Here is a 19502-nt window from a genome sequence, read left to right on the forward strand (position 1 = left end):
CATACCTTTGATATTGTAGTTAGAAATATTAATGTGATATTGATTATCAGTCACAGTATTTAATTAGTAATAAGTAATAAATAATACACATACGTATATATGTATATGTGTATATTATATATAAAATCTTGAGCATGTGTTATGTGCACGGATGCAATGAAATTTACCCCGGGTAATACATTACTCCTTTAGAATATGCAAATACTTACTCTGTCTAACATACCTATGTATGAACTGCCTTTGTATTTTGGCTTGACTTTGCCCTTTATGTGGTTTCTGTGGTGTGCTTTATTTTCTATGAACACATGATGTGCCTGTTATATTCTTTGCTATTTGCTATGATGTTGCTTAGTTTTATAAAGGCAGTGCATTGTTTGAAATCCATGATGTTTTGTTGCTTTTTATTTTTCTACCCCAACACAAACACAGAAAACAGACACTACACTTTAGGCTGAGGATGCTACAGATGGTTCACACATTTTTTCCTTAACTCAAAGGGGCAAGTGTGGTGATTTGCAAAGCCATAAAAGGTGTGTCAACTTTTACATGGTTACTGTCTCTTAAAAAAGAAATTCTGTCCTTTCACCTGTATGTTTGCACGTGTTTCTCTTTCTCTTCTCTGCCTTTTCTTGTCCATGCACCTGGTGCTGTGCAGGAGATAGAGGAAGAACACAATGGCTACCCTTCTGAAGCTGAAGCTGATCAGGTGGCAAGTTCTACATGTTCATCTGTATATCTAGAAGCCATTTCATACTAGATATCTCGGCAATAAGCAAAGCTTTCCAGTTTTACCACTATAATGGTGCTCTCCTGTCTATATTTGGTAGATTCCATTATGACATTATTTGGAAGAATTGGTTTATCCAACATTTTGTCAACTAGAAATTGGTTCATTCACATTTCTTGATTTCCCAAGATAGGGCTACATGACTGCCACCACTGTAAGTGTAAGTGCTTTTAGCGAGGACCTAGATGGGTAAACACAAATGCCACAGGTTCTTTATAAGGGTGTGGACTTTTTGATATTCAAAGTTGCATAGTGGGGCTTGAGGTTAAAAGCAGTGGCTGCTCTTCCAATTCCCTGCACCCACATGACAGCTCACAAGTATCTATAGCTCCAGTTCTAGGTGACCCAATGTCCTCTTCTGGCCATGTGGTGCACATATAGGCAGAACACACATACACATAAAATAAAATTTAAAGTTACATAATTCATGCCTAACATAGCACCTTGTATTTTGTATTTGTGGAATGAGCATATGTATTTTGTTTTTATTAATCAGAATACAGAATCCTACTGTTTCCTTCATACTTCCACTAGTTCTCCAGATTCATGAAGCAGTAGTGCTTTTCCTGCTACTGATATAGAAACTTAATAGAATTGTGTATAAGAGCAGTGCTGGGGATGCTTGGCAAGCCCCAAGTGCTCAGCCTTGCTTTTGTCCTCCATCACCTGCCCAGAACCATCCTCCTTCATTGACTCCAGAAGCATCTTTTAGGACACAATTAGAAAATCACTGCTTTGGGCATGCAGCTGGTTATATAATCTGTCCACTTGGTAGTTTAGAGTCACACTCATGAAAAACAGTGAAGAGGCCAGAGTCATCTGGGTGGTTTGGATCCCTCAGTGACAAAGTCAGGAGGTTGTAGATTTCAGTTAAACATTCAGGATCAAAGCACCAAGGTTGAGATGAGCTCCTAGGGAATTGCTCAGCTGAGCAACATTGTGAATAGAGGCACCAAGAGCAATGAGTGTGTTTATGAGATTAAATTATTTCATCTTTCAGTTGTGCTGAACATCTGAACATAGGTTAGATAAATCAAGGGTCAGATCATGCCCTGTGCAACCTGATAGTTGCAGTAAACGCTTAATATAGCACAAATGTGAGTCCCATCTCCTAACACAGCTTCATAAAGGGAATCTACTGTACTCACCAAAAATGAGCCTTCTATTGTCTCTTGACTTCCTATGTTAAAGCTAAATGTATTCCTTTCTCTTATGGAAGAATCTGAAGCATTGGGGCCATTTCTTTTTTATTCTAATAGATGCTTTTTCATCATTTAAAAACATGTCCCAATATTTAATGATCATTAGTGCAAGTTTTATCTCACTGTGTTCACCAACACATTCATGCCTCACAAAAATGCACAGATGTTTCCAGTCATATTTGACTATTAATATGGGACAAGAAGAGAACCAGTTGTTCCTTACTCTTTATCCTGAGAGCCTTGTGCGTTCTGGTAGGATTTCATTGACTATCCCAGCCTTGAAGTTTTGAAAATATTTGATATGGCTTGCTCTAAAGCTGAATGGACGTCTTCTCTTCCAAAATTCCCTCCAGATTCTAGTGTTTAGAGAAGCTTGCTTTCATAAATAGATTCCAAAATAATTTATCCTCAGTTATTTTTAAATATAAATTATAGAATCTCAGTTTTATAGTATAATATTTGCCCATTAAAGTAAGCTTTAACAATGTAATGTTTGAAGTAATTTACAGCTCTGACATTGATTAAAGTAGCTTTTTCACTTGGTAATTATGCCATGTAATTATGCCATAAAATTAGTCAGTACTTAAGATAGTAAATTAAGCACACCTTCAGATTAATGCTTCTATTAAGATTGTTGGTATTTAAGTATTTATAAAACCAAATGTTTAAAGGTATAAATATTGGTTTATGCTTTGTTGCACAAAAGGTTTATTCCCAAATCAGATATAAGTAAAAATGAATGTATAAATGGGGCTGAGGGCAGAGTTCAGTTGCTGAACACACTTAAGGCCTTGGTTTTGATACTCAGGGACCAAAACAAGTATAATGAAATGCTTAAGGTGGCCATTAAGTAGAAAAAGAAAGTCAAGTTTATATGAAAGTCTTAAAAGTAATGTTAAGATGGGAGTGTGACTTAGTGATAGAATACCTGCTTAGCATATACAGTATCCTAGGTTTGATCTATATCACTATAAAATCAAAATTTTATAGAAATTTTTGGCTGAAAAATGCCTTAACCAATCTGTACTAAATTTCTAGTTGAATACATTGTTTGAATGTAATGATGAACCTTAATGTATATAAGATTTTAACAGTACACTTTTTGATAAGGAAAGGATGGACAATGTAATCTTCTACCCCCTGGGTGGAAGAGACTTCACACCATGTCCTTGATCAGCATTGCCCACCCTGTTTTCTGATGCATGTTAATACCCTCACAAGTGTTAACAAGTTATTTCTGGAAACGCCCTCCCTGATTGAGGAGATATGAGGCATGTGTTGTACTCTTGCGCCCTCTTGCTGGTTTGGTGTTCATTAACACACTAAAGCCTAGCTCACTTTTTTCAAAAGCCTTGTTTAACACAGCATTTCCCTGTTTTGTTTGCTTGTTTGTTTTTTGTTTTTTTAAACCTGTTTACATCTCTTGGGAAATTAATGTTCAATGAAATACAGCTTGGTCATTGCTAGGGTTTTGATCACCTTATTCTTATTCATGACACATTGTGTCAGATATGCCAAGGAGAAAATGACTGGTTTCCTTGGTAGCAACTCACAGGGTGGCAGTACCTTGGAATGGGCCCCAAGTTTAGGCTCCAGTCCTAGCTTTGTAGTTCACGAACTCCATTTTCTGCTCCCCTGAGTTGTCTGGCACCATACAATGAAGCTTACAAGAAGCTGACTCCCAAGTCACAATGTCAGCCTGATAGTAGAAATATGGGCATGAACTACCCAGCTATCCTTCTTTCAGCATCACTGTAGCCAATGAACCTTGTAACTCATTAGCAGTTTTCTTGAAGAATGTGAAATTAGTTTTAGAAATGAATTGGCCTTGTCTTACAGTATACACTGCAATACAGTTTTAAAAATGAATTGGCCCTGTCCTACAGTATACACTGCAATACATGTTGAGTATTCTTTATCTCAAATGTTTGGGACAAGTGTTTCAAATTTTGGAATTTTTCCTGTTTTGGAGTATTGGATGAGACCCAAATCTAAACACAAATTTTGTGTGTCTACTACATTTACACACATAGACTGAAGGAAAATTTATACAATACTTTTTAGTATATGTATATTTTGATTGCAACCTGTCACATAAGGTCTGATGTGGGATTTTCTACTTATGGCATTATTTTGGCTATCAAAAGGTTTCATATTTTGAAGCATTTACTATTTGGCATATTCACATTACAGATTTTCAACTTGTATTCTTATCTGCCAATGTAATCTCATAGCCTAGAGTAAATAAACAGTGACATTCCCATTCTTTATGCTCCCTGACACGCACACACACATACACACACACAAACACACACACACACACACACACACACACACACACACATACTCACTCACATATATACACACACATATATACACATGCACATGCATACATGTACATGCTTGCAAGTAGCTGAACCTCAGTGAGAAAGAAAGCTTAGGGCTTTCCTTAGTTGTGCACTGTTCTGAGACCATTCTCTGATTATTTTATTCTGCCTTAGGGTTTCTCAAACTGTTTCATAGGCTGGATAATTTCTACTTTGGCTAAGTACCTCACCTCTAGTGTTTTTATTGGCATTAGTCTCATGGTCAGAAGATAACATTTTTTCTGACCTTATTTCCAAATTTAATGTCACCTTACAATAGCTATCTGTGTAGTGATTACAGTATCTATCTGTCCCGTCAAGCTATTTCTGTATTAATGCTTTCTAACTGTTAATTGTAAATATGTTGTAACAATTTGCTAGAATATGCAGCACGATCTCCTGTAGTGCTGAGCTTTTAAAATGTTAAAGGGGGAGGGGACATACATTTTTGCATGCTTCTATAGCCTTATCAAGAGATCCCAGAATTCCATCATTCTTCTCAATATACAGATGGAAAGTTAGATTTATTCCTGTTTGGTTTCTTGCCAGGCTCTAAGAGATGGAAATAAACTGGCACAGATGGAAGAAGCTCCACTTTTTCCAGGAGAATCAATTAAGGCCATTGGTAAGTTTAATGTATATGGTTTGCTTATAGGAATCTATAAAATGAAGTGGTACTTTGAAAGCATAAGTGATGTTTATGTTGAAGGGCAGCTAGACTGATTTAATTAGGGGGAAAGGGAGTAGGGGACTAGGTCTCTTTATTCTTATTGGCATCAGCCTGACCATAAGAGATAGAATAATGTAGAGGATCCAGGTAAGTGACAGCTGAATGTTTACCAAAAGAAGAGAAGCCTACCTGTTTCCATGAAATGAGAGCTGATTAGGCACCCAGTGTAATGCTGGCTTGCTACTTTGATTGACTGTTTTACCATAAAGTAATTTATCAGTAGAAGACCTCAATAGCATATCATAGTAATAGTTTTGAAAGCTTCACAAATAATTTTTTTGGCTTCTGTGATTATTGAAAGTATAATTTTATTGGAAGAAAATGGCATGTACTGCCATCCTAGCTTATAAAGGAAATGACATGAGGGTTACAATACCTCCCATGATAAATTGCCATGCATCTCAAGAGATGGTGTGTAGGAGGGGCATCTGGATACATCTCAGTTGGCTGGGTTGGAAAGTGGACTTTTCTGAACTATTTGCTTATTCTGTCATTGCTCTCTCCCAACATGGGCATTCAGTCTCAATATAGTCATCTCATATTAGGACTGTTTGAATGGTTGGGCTGTCTTACCAGAGCCTCATTCCCTCCTGTTTGTGTCTCTTTTTTACTCTGGAAATGGAGTTTTGGGAGATAGAGGCTCTCACATAGCCCTACACCTCTCCCAGTTATTGGAAATATCTTACAGGTACATGTTAGGGACAGCTGCACATCCTTAAGTTATATAAGTGTGCTTTAAATTCCTCCAGTGGCTTGCAGAGGGTAAGTAAATTAAGCCTTACTATTAAATCAAATATGTTCCTGGAGGCAAATTATTAAAGTAAAATACTCTCTATTGAGTAGTATTTTAGAACAGGATGAGTTTTGACATGGTATGCACTTGGGAAGCCATTGTCACTCTTATGGTAAGGAATATATCTACCCCCACCAGTAGTTTTCTTATGCCATCCGCTTTTCATCTCTTCTGTCCATTCCTCTATCCCCCAAAACTGTAGACTAGTTTATATTTTCTAGTACTTTCCATAAGTGAAATTGTAGGGTTTTTTTGTTGTTGTTGTTTATCTTTCTTCAATCAAATAATTGTTTCCATATTCAACCACATTGTGACATCAGTTGACAATCATTCCTTTTTATTGCTGAATACTACTTCATTATAAGGGTGCATTCATGTGTTGGTGGCTATTTGGGTTTTTCTGCTGCTTTTGCATTGATAGTTTACATCTTTCCAGAATTCTCCCATTTAATGGTAGCTGTGAAATTATTGTCAAAATGTTACTTACTACACTTCCTTAGTATCTGTATAGTTGGTGGTAATATGGTCCTTACACCTGTCCTACAATTGGCTCCAGGGGGGTGGGATGTTTACCAATTGTGTTGGTAATTCTCAAAGAATTAGCTTTTGGTTTCATTATTGTGTTCGTTTTCTGTTTCATTTATTTACAATCTGATTGTTATTGCTTCCTATCATCTGCTTCCTTCATGTTCCATTCTCTCTTCTTTCCCTCTTTGCATAAGTGGGCAACTGCTGTCATTGATTTGAGATCTTTGCTCTCTTCTAGTTTGGGTGTTTGGATTTTCCTCTAATCACTGCTTTCCACCTCATCAATTATGGTTTTTATTTTCATTTTTATGACATCCAATGCTTTTGACTTTTTTCTTTGACTCTTGGATTATTTAAGCGTATGTTGTTTATCCCAGCATTTGGGAGTAGAGGCAGAAGGATCAGGAGTCCAAATTCTTCTGCAATTACATAGTGTGAGGTCAGCACATGCTAGATGATATCCTGTCTGAAAAAAAACAAACAAATAAACAAACACAAAGCACCACCACCACCAAAATGAATAGTGTTGTTTAATTTCTGCATATTTATAAATTCTTGGAACACTGTTCTGTTGTTGATTTCTAAATTCATTCCATTTCTGTTCAGGAAACATAAATATGATTTGAATATATCTCAAGAGTTGTATTATGGCTCTAAAAATGGTCTTTTGAGTGTTCTCTATATTGTTGAACATGGGTTGTGCTGTTATTGATTGGAGTGTACTATAGATGTCAATTAGGTTGAATTCGTTGGTGTCATTTGACCCTCTGTGTCTTTACTCAGCCTGCACTTATCTCCTTTATTGTGAATATCTGTGTCTCATTGCAGAGCAATCACTTTTACGTCTCTGTTTTGAAGTTCTATATTGGGGAAATTATTAAGGTCACTCCACATAGTTAAAAGGGAGGTTTATTTTGTGGGGTAACTTACAAGTGAATGGATAGTTTACAGAGTCTGGGAAAGGCGTAGCACAGTCCAGCAGTGTTCTCTGGAGAACTCTGTTCGGTCTACCTCCAGCGTCCAGGGTCCAGGAACCAAGAGAGCCGGCGCATCTGGATCTCGGGTCTTCAGGGTCCTCTCTTGGCCCCGCCTTGTATGTGTGACAGTTACCGAAGCCTCAATGGGGGTTGGAACTTCCAGATCAAAGCTGGAATGGCTACCCACTACATTTCTAGGTACATAAATGTTTATGTTATTATGTCCTTCTGATGAGTTGACCCTGTGGTTAGTAGAAAATTACCTTCTTTATTCCTGGTAATACTCTTTGCTCCAAAAAAATTCATTGTTTCATATTATTGTAGCTTTTTCTAAGTTCACATTAACTTGATATACCTATTTTCAATTTCCAAATATTCATGTCTTTTTTTAGCTTTGTACATTAGCATACAGAATAATAGGTTTCATTATGGTGTTTTCATACATATTTAGTTTTCTGAGACAGAGTCTTATGTAACCCAAGCCAGCCTCAAACTCACTATGTAAATACAGCTGGTCTTGAACTCCTAATTCTTCGACCTCAACCTCTTGAGTTCTGAGACTACAGGTGTACACCACCACACCTGGTTTATACAGTAATAGAGATCAAATCTAGGGCTTTATCCAGGTTAGGCAAGCATCCTACCAATAGAGTTATAGCCCCATGCTTTGTTGTTATTGATCGTTTTCCCCACACTGCTCTACCGTTCCCCAGTCCCATTCCTGTTGGTTGTCTTTTCTACCGACAACAGGCCCCATTCTGCTTTCGTGTCACATATATTCTTGCCCTCTTTAGCCCTTCTCAACCACCAATATCTCTTTCTACCCTTTTATTTTCCCATCTAGTTTCATGGTCTATATCCATAGACATGTCCACATACACACTTAAGTACACACACACACACACACACACACACACTAAAATTTAGGATCTGCATATGATAGGAAGCATGCAATGTTTTTATTTCTGAATTTGGCTTATTTTGCTTAACACACTCCATTTGCATTCATTTTCCTCTAAATATCATGATTTTCATCTTATTTATATTAGAGTTCCATTGTGTGTATGTACCATATTTTCTTTAGTCTTTCATTTTTCATGTAAAGCGTGTTATTTTGAGCTACATATAGTTAAGATCTTTTTTTTTGTCCATGATATGTCAGTCTGTGCTTTGTATTTGAGATGTTGGGGTCATTAACATGTTATATTAATATAATGAATTTTAAATTCATCATATTATTTGTTTTCTTTTGACTCGTTTAGTTCTTGCTGTCTTGTTTGTCTTTTTGGTCATGTTTTGGTTTAATTGAGTACTCTTTTTTTCTTTCTTTCTTTCTTTGTTACAGTGCTGAGGACTGACCTGAGAGCCTAAATGCTTGTCAGGCAAGCACCCTGCCACTGAGCTCTATCCTCGTTAATTAATTGAGTACTTTCTCAGAATGCATTTTATCTCCTCTGCCTGTATAGTTGCTACAGTTCTTTTTGTTATTTTATTAGTTGCTTTACATGATTTATGTATTACATTTTCAAGTCATTTTGTGCTTTTTTTTTGGAGACAGGGTCTCACTATGTAGTCCTGGCTGGCTTAGAACTTTCTATTTTGACTAGGCTGGCCTTGAACTCACAGAAACCCACCTGTGTCTGCTTGACTGTGTGTGCAATCATACCACACCCTGCACAGTTCTGTACTTCTTTATGTGTAGGGTAAGAACTGTACAAGTGCATACTCTCATGTGTCCCCTCCAGCCTTTGTTATTCTTATCATCCATTTTACTTGTACATATGCTACAAACCCCACAGGGTATTGCTTTTATTTTTATCTTTTAAGTATAGCATACTAATGATGCCTTGACTTTCAACAGATGTGTTTATTAGTACATTTCCCTGCTAATATATCTGGCTGGCTTCATGATCCTCCACCTCTCTCTGCACTCTCTGATGCAGCCATAGTAACAAATTTCTAACAATTTGCCACTCTCTCCTCCCTCCTTTTCTTCTCCTCCCCTATCTGTTTCCATAATGAGTGAAGGTGATTCTTAATTGAGGTCCCTCACTCTGTGTCCACATCATTATATTAGCATTTCTCATGCTGAAGTATAATGGTGATTTTCTGTTTCTAATCTCACAGGTCCCCTGCTGTTTGTCAATAGGGACCTGTCTAATTATATTATATCCAGAACCCCAGCAACAGAAGACATTCAGTACATATTAAATTATATAAAACATAAGGAAAATTCTTTGACAGTTGGTTGAATCATCCTACTATTATAAATTATGTCTGTAGCTATATATGTTCTGGTCACTCAAACATTGCAGAGGAATGACACTTTAGGAAAGCCAAAAAGATGCACAATCTTTATGATAGAGGCAAGGCTTTTAACAGTCATAGGAATTAAATATGCTGTGCACATTTGATTGATAACAGAAACTTAACTTTGATACAGAAATTTTGTTTTTAGATGGTCTCACTATGGCTGTCCTGGAACTCACTATGTAGATCAGGATGGCTGAAACTCACAGAGATCTTCCTGCCTGTGCAAGTACTACTAAAGATTAAAGGTGTGCACTACCACGCCTGGCTGATAAGGAATTTTTTTTTAAATAGAAATAGTATAACACCTTCATTTTGATTTATTTCATTTAAATATAGACATAAAATCAAATTTAATTTAGTGCTATGTACAGAATTTAAATATCAACATAATATATTTTTTGTTTTTGTTTTTTTAAATTTTATTTTATTTTATTTTACAATATAATTTAATTCTACATATCAGCCACAAATTCCCTTGTTCGCCCCCCTCCCGCCCCCCTCCCCTTCCCCCCAGCCCACCCCCCATTCCCATCTCCTCCAGGGCAAAGACTCCCCCGAGGATTGAGATCAACCTGGTAGACTCAGTCCAAGCAGGTCCAGTCCCCTCCTCCAAGGCTGAGCCAAGCGTCCCTGCATAAGCCCCAGGTTTCAAAGAGCCAACTCATGCACTGAGCACAGGACCAGGTCCCACTGCCTGGATGCCTCCCAAACAGATCAAGCCAATCAACTGTCTCACCTATTCAGATAAGGAATTTTAAACAGCCCTCCTGGCAGGTAACCAGCCTAGGGTATCAGGCACTGAGCTATACTCTCAGCCCAAGAAAGAAGTCTTTATTTACTTCATTGATGATCTGCAAGTTTTCTTCAGCTGCAAAGCAGTTTCTCTTCAAAGAAACAGTGTTTAGCTTTTACTAGTTTTAGGTTGCAGCAATTTATAGAGTAAGAGCCCACTGTCTTCAGAGTATTGATATTTTGAGCATTATCAACTTTTAACTAGGGAAAATATTTTTTCCTGGAAAAAGGAAAAAATAAACATACTATAAGTTTTTTTTTTTTACTTAAAGCCTCATTAAATATCAAATGAGAGTTTTGTTGAACTATATCAGAAAACTATCTATGTCATTATGTAAAATAATAACTGATAGAATTCTTTAAAGTTTTAAATTCCTACAAGACTGGATCGTGTGTATGTATTTGGAAACTCATACTGGAAGTTACTGAAATACAAGTCTATAAGAGTCATTGCTACTTTGGTTTTCTTCTTTCAGTGAAAGATGTCATGTATATCTGCCCATTTATGGGAGCAGTGAGTGGAACCCTGACAGTGACGGACTTTAAAATGTACTTCAAAAATGTAGAAAGAGTAAGTTTTTATAATTATGCTTTGGTTTTAAAATCTAGTGAACAGTAAAAGAAGAAAGTAAGCAGTCCCCTGAATTCCCATCACAGGGACACTACATGACAGTGAATTTGAACAGACATTTGGTCTCAATCAAAATTGTTAAAGTTGCACTTAGATTTGGAGGGGAAGTGCACTGTGGTCTGGGTATAGACCTCCTAAGGTATACTATCTCTCAGAAGTCAGCTTCTTATCTGGGTCAAAGATAACTGCATTTCAAAGTAAACAATCATATGTTATAACTCTGGAGGAATGTAAAACATGAAAACCCTGTTTATTGACTTGAATTTTTAAACATAGGACCCCCATTTCATCCTTGATGTTCCCCTTGGAGTGATCAGCAGAGTTGAGAAGATTGGCGCCCAGAGCCACGGGGATAATTCTTGTGGTATAGAGATTGTGTGCAAGGTAGGCTGCAGACACAAGTGAACACTGGCATGAGGCAGTCCACTCTGAACTTTTTCTGACTCATGACCCTTATGGTCTTTGTAGCATAGGAAGAATTTGTACTGTTTTCAGGGTAACAACTCCTTCAAATCTTATATCAGTGAATGCAAACCACTGTATAAGGCATCAAAGCAATCCTTTTTGAAAGCTGAAATGTTTCTGATTAACCTGCAGCCTAAGGGCGGCATCATTTGTCTCATCTCAGAGAAACCAAATGCAGAGTAGAGTTCAATGCCCTTTTTCACAGTTTCTTGTTTTAAAAAGTGCTTTTCAACATGGTAGATGGTCAAAGACTTACCCAAGGGACAGTCTCTTCTAGAAATCTTGTGATTAAAGATTCTTGACTATGTTGGAACTTTTTACCTTAAACTATCCTCATTTTTTTCTTTTCACTTCCTTCAAGACGTTAGATAGCAATGTGTGGGGTAACTTTAATGAATAGATTTTTATGCCTAGTGACTTTACCTCTATAACACAGTTTACTAAAAACTATCCTATCTACAGAATTGTCAAAACCTCTTCTAAACTTGGGATTGATGCTCATATTGATGCTCATATTTGTTACATGCCTATTTCCTCACATGCACCAGAGTCAACAAATCCCAATCCCTCCCCTTTTCAGTTCTTTCCTAGGTAGGCAGAGCCCAGGGCTTTTCATATTCTAAGCACATGCTCTACCACTAAGCTACATGCCACACTCATTGTATCTGCTCTTGCAGGGCTTAGAATGATTTTCCTTCCCTCTAATCATTTCTAAACAGCAAGTTAGTTACCAGGGTGTGTACACAGCCAACGTGACTTGAGAAGCAAGCATGTCAGAAAACGATGCTACTTTGGCACGTTTCCTGTGGCTGTTTTACTAAGGTATTTTTATGGCTGGCATGGGTATTTGCTGACAGCTGATTTAAATGCTTCATAGCCTGGAATTACAAAGAACAGGCTCCCAACTCATGCCTGAGAACCTCACAAGGTTTGGGATCTCCTTTTTGTTTGTTTGTTTTTTTGTTGTTGTTAGTTTTTGTTTTCACAGTTAGTTTTTTAACTGTGTAGCCTTGGAAGGCCTGGTGCTAACTATGTAGACAGAGGCTGGCCTCAAACTCATAGAGTTCTGCCTGCCTCAGCCTCCTAATTGCTTTGGATTAAAGGCATGTATAACCACACATGGTTTATTTTATTATTTTTTATATGTATAGGTGTTTTGACTTCATGACTATCTGCCTAGTGCCCCTGCAGGCCAGAAAAGGGTGTCAGATCAGATCCTCTGTAAGTGGAGTTACAGAAGGTTGTGAGCTGTCATGTGGGTGCTGGGAATTGAACTTGGATATATCTGGAAGAACAGCCAGCACTCTTAATTAACTACTGGGTCATGTCTCTAGCCTGTGTTTTATTTTTTAAAGATGATTCCTAATTCAAAGGTACCAAAGCTGTATATAGTAAAACATCAAGTCTCTCTCCCACTCTACTACTCTGTGCAGACAGTTACTAATGCCTAATATAACTGCATAGATACCTTGTGCATGGAAACATTTCTTTGAAAGAAACAATGAGCCACATGGTGGCACATACCTTTAGTACCAGCACTCAGGAGGCAGAGGCAGACAAATTTCTGTGAGTTCATGGCTGTCCTGGTCTACATAGCAAGCTCTAGGCCAGCCAAGGTTGTATAGTGAGACCTTGTCTAAAAATTAAATAAAAGAGGACAATGATAGTGTATACATGGCTCTGCACCTTTCTTTTCCTGTGACTGTGTATCTTGGAATTTCTTTTGACTGGTGCATATAGAGCTGAAGCTTCTTTTCAGCAGATCTTTAGCTGCCCTGTACATTATTCAGCTACAGCCTCTACTGATAGATATTTGGGTTATCAATATCACAATAACTTTACTTCCCAAGATGCTGTTCTTTGTTTGTCATTATATTTATTTTCAAATTTCTTTTGATGGTAAAGAAGAATGATATTTTTTTGTGTTTATTTGACAGGAACATAGATTTAAAAGGTTGGGAGGCGACACTTAAAACACTGTCATGGGGAGAAATCACACCATTAAGAGCTAGGCTTGATGTATTCACTAGTCCTGCTAACTTGTGGTTGGGCATTTGGCCATCAGGGAGGGCACTGGGACAAGGGAGGGCATTTTAAGAAAGTGATCTTAAGAAACAGCATTATATTGCTACAAGGACATTGCTGAGAACTATAGTCTCCACATAGAACAGACTACTTTCAGTGAGTACATAGGGGGAAGAATCTGCAACATTTCTTTTACATGGATGAAGTAAATTATGTAGTTGGCTCTCTCAGCAACTTAACCTGAACAATAAATTCCATGGCATATCTTTGGCCAGTAAGTACACAGAGTGTAATGGCATATCTTTTGTGTGTAAACCTTCTTCTTCTTCTTCTTCTTCTTCTTCTTCTTCTTCTTCTTCTTCTTCTTCTTCTTCTTCTTCTTCTTCTTCTTCTTCTTCCTTTTCTCCTTCTTCTCCTTCTTCTCCTTCTTCTTCTTCTTCTTCTTCTTCTTCTTCTTCTTCTTCTTCTTCTTCTTCTTCTTCTTCTTCTCCTCCTCCTCCTCCTCCTCCTCCTCCTCCTCCTCCTCCTCCTCCTCCTCCTCCTCCTCCTTCTTTTTTGGATTTCTTTTTTCCCTGACATAGTATTTTTACTGATTATTTGTGAATTTTGTACAGTGTACCCCTATCATACCCACTTACCATTCCTCCCAGGTCCACCCTCCGATCCTTGTTCCCTCCTCCACCAAAAACATCCCATGAAGTCCAGTTTGTGTTGATCATATACTCATTGGAGCATGGTCAAACTTCCAGTGGCTAACCCCTTAAAGAAAACTGAGTCCTCCCTACCTCATCCCCTGCCAGAAGCCATGAACTATGAAGAGCTACATTTCAGTATTATTCTTAGTTATTTATTCTGTTGACATCCCCCCCCACACACACACCTCCTCTTTATTCCAATTTCCTTAATTTTTCAAATCTCATTGTAAGTATTTTTGTTAACTTGTCTTTTGTTAGTTGGAGAACTGTAGGGTACAAAATGATGGATAAATAAGTGTTTATGACAGGGTATCTGGCTAACAGGTGCTCATTGTTTACTAGGATATGAGGAACCTGAGACTTGCATATAAGCAGGAAGAACAACGAAAACTTGGAATATTTGAAAACCTGAACAAGCATGCTTTTCCTCTTTCTAATGGGCAGGCAAGTACAACAAAGTAAACCTTACTGCATGCATCTATGGGTATCCAATAATTCCATATTTACACATTCTTTTACAGGTCACCTTTATTTCTTTGTGTTGCAACTAAATTCAAATATTTGGATTCTATCTTTTCTGTGTAATAATTAAGAAAAGCTTCTAATTTGCTACTTTAAAATTTGCAGATTAAAACAGGAGTTCTAACACAAATGCTGACATGTATTTTATGGGTTTTATGTACAGGTGTTATTTGCATTCAACTATAAAGAAAAGTTTCCAGTTAATGGCTGGAAAGTTTATGATCCAGTATCTGAATATAAGAGACAGGTAGAGTATGTCACTTGTCATATGGAATATGATAGTTTAAATGTTTTTTTCTGTACAAAAAGTTGGGTTAGATATGTAGTAGGGGAGTAGAAGCTGTATGACAAACTGTAACATAGACCTAGCTTTTCTAGCATGTTGCTTCTCAATTCCCTGGGTGCCCTCTTTTGCGATATATCTTTGACTCCATTGCTCTTTAGCCATCATTTTCCAGAGGGATTAGTAGGATGTGTGGACAAGGGTTTGCAACTCAGATTTTTGAGAACCCACCTTTCCTTCCTTCTTCCTTCCTCCCTCTTCCTCCTTTCTTTCTTCTTGCTCGCCTGCCTGCCTTGCTGCTGTTTTCATGCATGTATTTTCTACCTTCCTATCTGTCTTCTTCTTACCTGCCTTCTTTCATTTTTCCTTCCCCGCTCTCCCTCCCAGGATTATGTACATACTAGGCAAGTGCTCTATTATCAATCCATCTGCTTCTATTTTTTTTAACAGATCTCATAAATAATTGATGAATTAGGATCCAAATTGCCATTATATTTTATGTGAAGCATTATTATTTAAGTAACAATAAACCAGTTATAAATGAATTTTCATTTAAAATAAGGAACAGATGTGATTCATACATTCTTTGTTTGTTTGTACAATAGAGATGAGTATTTTCCCCTCTTCCTTCTCTAACACTCTACAGGGCTTGCCAAATGAGAGTTGGAAAATATCCAAAATAAACAGTAATTTTGAGTTCTGTGATACCTACCCTGCCATCATTGTTGTGCCAACTAGTGTAAAAGATGATGACCTTTCAAAAGTGGCAGCCTTTCGAGCGAAAGGCAGAGTCCCTGTAAGTAATAGACATTTCTATTTAGATAGAAACAGACACTGTACTGTATCTAATAACAAAATGGAAAGTAGAAAATTAGCTAATAAATCTGACTGTATCTTTGATTCTTAAGAAAAACACTCATTTGCTGTCTCACTCTTGTATATGTCCTATCTCTAAATGCAAAGGTACCTTAAATTTTGCCCTCCTGATATAGCCAAGAATAATAGAGGAATACCAAAAATGAACATGCTGTTGCACTACAGTTTACCTCATTGGTCCCACCATTCACTCTGAAGAAAATACATCCTTTCTTCCTGCTGTGTAGCTGTAGCTGCATGCCCAGAAGGAAGTGGTGGTTTTTGCTCTGAGTTTACATAAGAATAATCTCATGTCACTTGACCACTGAAGACAAATGGGAGATCTGGTGGTAGAGTTATAGGTTTTTTTTTTTTAAATATAAGACCTCAGTGGGCTATTTATGTTATTGTAGAGATACAGAGGATGTTTTTTATATTAGAAAAACATATGAAACTAGCTAGCCAAATAGAAATGGGACTAGAGTTTAGTAATAGTTTGGCCTCACTTTTATTTTACTTAAAATAATAGAATTTCAAAGGCAGAAAGGGATTTTTTTTTAGAGAGTGTCAAGTCAAATTTCTTTTAGTATAACCAACACATTAAGTGTCATGGCCACTACAGTGCTATGAGTAGCTTACCTACTCAGAGCTGTGAGAAAATTCTTTAGGAGAGATTGTACTTTTCTTACCAATTAATTAGATCATATGTTGTTTTATGAATGATATCTATCATCAGATATTTTTTTATTTGTTGTTTTAAAAATATTAGGTGTTGTCATGGATTCACCCAGAAAGTCAGGCAACAATTACACGTTGCAGCCAACCACTGGTGGGTCCCAATGATAAACGCTGCAAAGAAGATGAAAAATACCTGCAGACAATAATGGATGCTAATGCACAGTCACATAAACTTATCATCTTTGATGCCCGACAGAACAGCGTTGCTGATACCAACAAGGTACATGTTCAATAGCCTTGTAGAAAATTTGGATTTTTTTTTAACATACTTTCTATATGTCTTCATGGTTTTGGAACAGGCCACTGAATTCCTTATTATGTGAACTTTGAGTCTTTTGATGTAGTCTGTGGCTATCTGCCCCCTCTTCAATACTCTGTGGACTATGTTCAGCATCCTACATTGGCTGGTATCTTGTTGTTTTCATTACTTCTCCACCGTTTTGTCTGATGACTCAATCAAAGCCTCAGAAAGAGAACTGCATTAATGAGTATGTATTTTAGTGAAAGAACCACATGCCCCTTGGAAATCCCTCTAATAAGTTTACTGATTATTTAACCAATTCATATCTCTTCATATATTTTATATATTTTATATGTTTATGCATATAAATATATATTTATAATAGACTCAGCTATATGAAACTACAAATATATAAAATTTCCATAAGTCACATAAAGCACTACTAAATATGTGACATGTGATACAAACACATCTACTTGTGGCTCCTGTTTGATCTCCATGAGTTAAAAGGGGATGAGTCCTTTATATGCATAAAAACTTCAAGATCAAGCTCTTAGTACTTGTTATCCACATAGGGCAAGGCTTTGATTTGAGTCATTTCTCTTCCCCATGAACAGTTTTCAATAGTCTGTAATTGAAGATATACCTTCAGTAGTCAGAGGACTTTACCTCTCCTCAAGTAAAATTTCAATTATTGGAAAACGGACAGGCCATTACCATCTCATTCATACTTGTAATGTGACACTTGGTTAACACAGCTAATGAGCACCCAGTAGGGACAATGTGCTGGGGGAGATAACAAAGGCAGACAGTTTGAAGTGCTATAAATAGGAGGAGAAACTTGGTTTGCTTGGGAGGGGAAGGTGAAATGGCTAGTACTTACATAGACTTAGCTAGGGCTTTACAGAGTAGATGGCACTTGAGCTGGCTTTATATAGTCAGAAAGTTGGCCAGAACATTCCAAACAGTTTGAATACCTGTCCAATAATGCGATAGGACATGGTTTTTATAAGACTGGCAAGAAGGATGATGGCTAGCACCATTATCATCTGACCTGTGCGTTTGTGTGTCCAACTTTCACTTGTCAGCTTGCTCCTTGTCTTTCCCTAATGTGTATTCCATCCTTAATTAACTCTAGCTGCCAAAAGGTCAACCTCCTACCTCTATAGTGGCTGTCACTGAGGAAGCATTCAAGTTCGCTGTCATCATTAATGACCTTAGATGGACCACTCCATTCTCTTGACTTTCATTGTTTCATAAACCTCTCTCACCCTAACCTCCATGTTCTTCTCAGTATATAGCCTGGTCTTCTTGCTCTAATTTATTGGTTCCTCTTCCTTTTCCCAATTTCCAATGGTAAAGTTACTTAAACTTGGTTTGAGCTTTCCTTTTTTGTTCTATAACAATCTGCCAAGGTCATCTACTCTGAGTCAGGACTTGAAACAATGTTTTTATGCTGAGTTGCACATGGCAGTGTCTCCAGCTCTGAACCCTCCTGAGGTTAGACCAAATCCCCATGTTTGACATCTCTACTACTGAGTTGGCCATTTCTGTGGTCAAGGATACCACCCAGAATTCTGACTTGGAGGCTAAGTTATGGAGTTGATTGCTAAGATGGGAGAATAATGGGGCTGAAGCTGTCATGGAAAATATCACAAGTCCAAAATCTCATAAAATTGTTGTGCTTCTAAAGGGTCCAAGAGAGAGTCTACTTCTTACCTCCTTTAGTGTCTCATAACATCACTCTTGAGCTTGTAGCTACACACTGCAATCTACCTCATTTTCATTTCGCTTCCTCCTACTGTGTGTGCTTCTTTGTCTCACCTTCCTCTTTCTTCTAAGGATATTGTAATGGCCTTCAGGGTCCACTTGAGGTAATCCAGGATTATCCCTCCAGCTTATGGTCTTTAATCACATTTTCAAAGACTTGTTTTGTTTTTCAAATAAGGTTGCATTCACAGTTGGCAGGGATTTATTGTGTCTTCAATGGGAGACACTTTTCAGCCTATTGTATTATCTCCTCTCTTCTCTTCTATCTTATCTCCCTCCTGCTCTCCTTCTCTACCCCTCTCCCCACTCTTCATTGTTTTCCTTAAATACTGATCTTCCTCATACTTCTGGCCTACTCTTTACATTACACATTTTCCTGGAACACCATGCAGCATGTTTCTGTCTTCCCTTGTCACCCATCCATATGACAAATATTCCACATTTATGTTCACAGTTCATACTTCTTCTGAGTTCCAGTTGTATCCCATGGCCTATAAAAGTCTCCAGCTGAGTTTTGTCACAGAGTCATTTGGTCTTTGCTGTACTCAAAAGCAAACAAGCTTCCCTATAGAATATGTTCCTTCTCCTGTAGACTCTCAATAAATGATGCTACCATCTCTCAGGTAGCCTAGCTGAGAATCATAGGTATCACTTGCCCTACCCACTCCCACTGTTCCAAATCACCGCTGTGTGCTTTCTCTCAAATCACATGTCCATATAGGCCCTACTTCCTTCAGCCAGATTGCATCTCTGCGCTTAATCGACCTACAGAGTGTCTCACCCTGTTAG

General features: G+C 37.6%; 1 protein-coding gene across 13 annotated transcripts in view; it reads left to right on the plus strand.

Annotated features, from left to right (window-relative positions):
- Mtmr1 (myotubularin related protein 1) overlaps window positions 1–19502 on the plus strand; it is a 90062-nt gene that overhangs the window by 22461 nt on the left and 48099 nt on the right. For 7 of the 13 annotated variants that reach the window (XM_052740725.1, XM_052740743.1, XM_052740732.1 and 4 more), the window contains 7 exons: window positions 4905–4980; window positions 10965–11059; window positions 11396–11503; window positions 14647–14748; window positions 14990–15073; window positions 15756–15905; window positions 16734–16922. In XM_052740725.1, the coding sequence (XP_052596685.1) occupies window positions 4905–4980; window positions 10965–11059; window positions 11396–11503; window positions 14647–14748; window positions 14990–15073; window positions 15756–15905; window positions 16734–16922 (804 nt within the window). Of the gene's footprint in view, window positions 1–655; window positions 707–4904; window positions 4981–10964; window positions 11060–11395; window positions 11504–14646; window positions 14749–14989; window positions 15074–15755; window positions 15906–16733; window positions 16923–19502 lie in introns of all 13 variants that reach the window. The other 6 variants (XM_052740770.1, XM_052740760.1, XM_052740691.1 and 3 more) reach the window with 1 other exon arrangement.

The sequence above is a fragment of the Peromyscus californicus genome, unplaced genomic scaffold, assembly GCF_007827085.1.
Source record: "Peromyscus californicus insignis strain IS unplaced genomic scaffold, ASM782708v3 Scaffold_10__1_contigs__length_136768540, whole genome shotgun sequence".
In the NCBI taxonomy this organism is placed as follows: domain Eukaryota; kingdom Metazoa; phylum Chordata; class Mammalia; order Rodentia; family Cricetidae; genus Peromyscus; species Peromyscus californicus.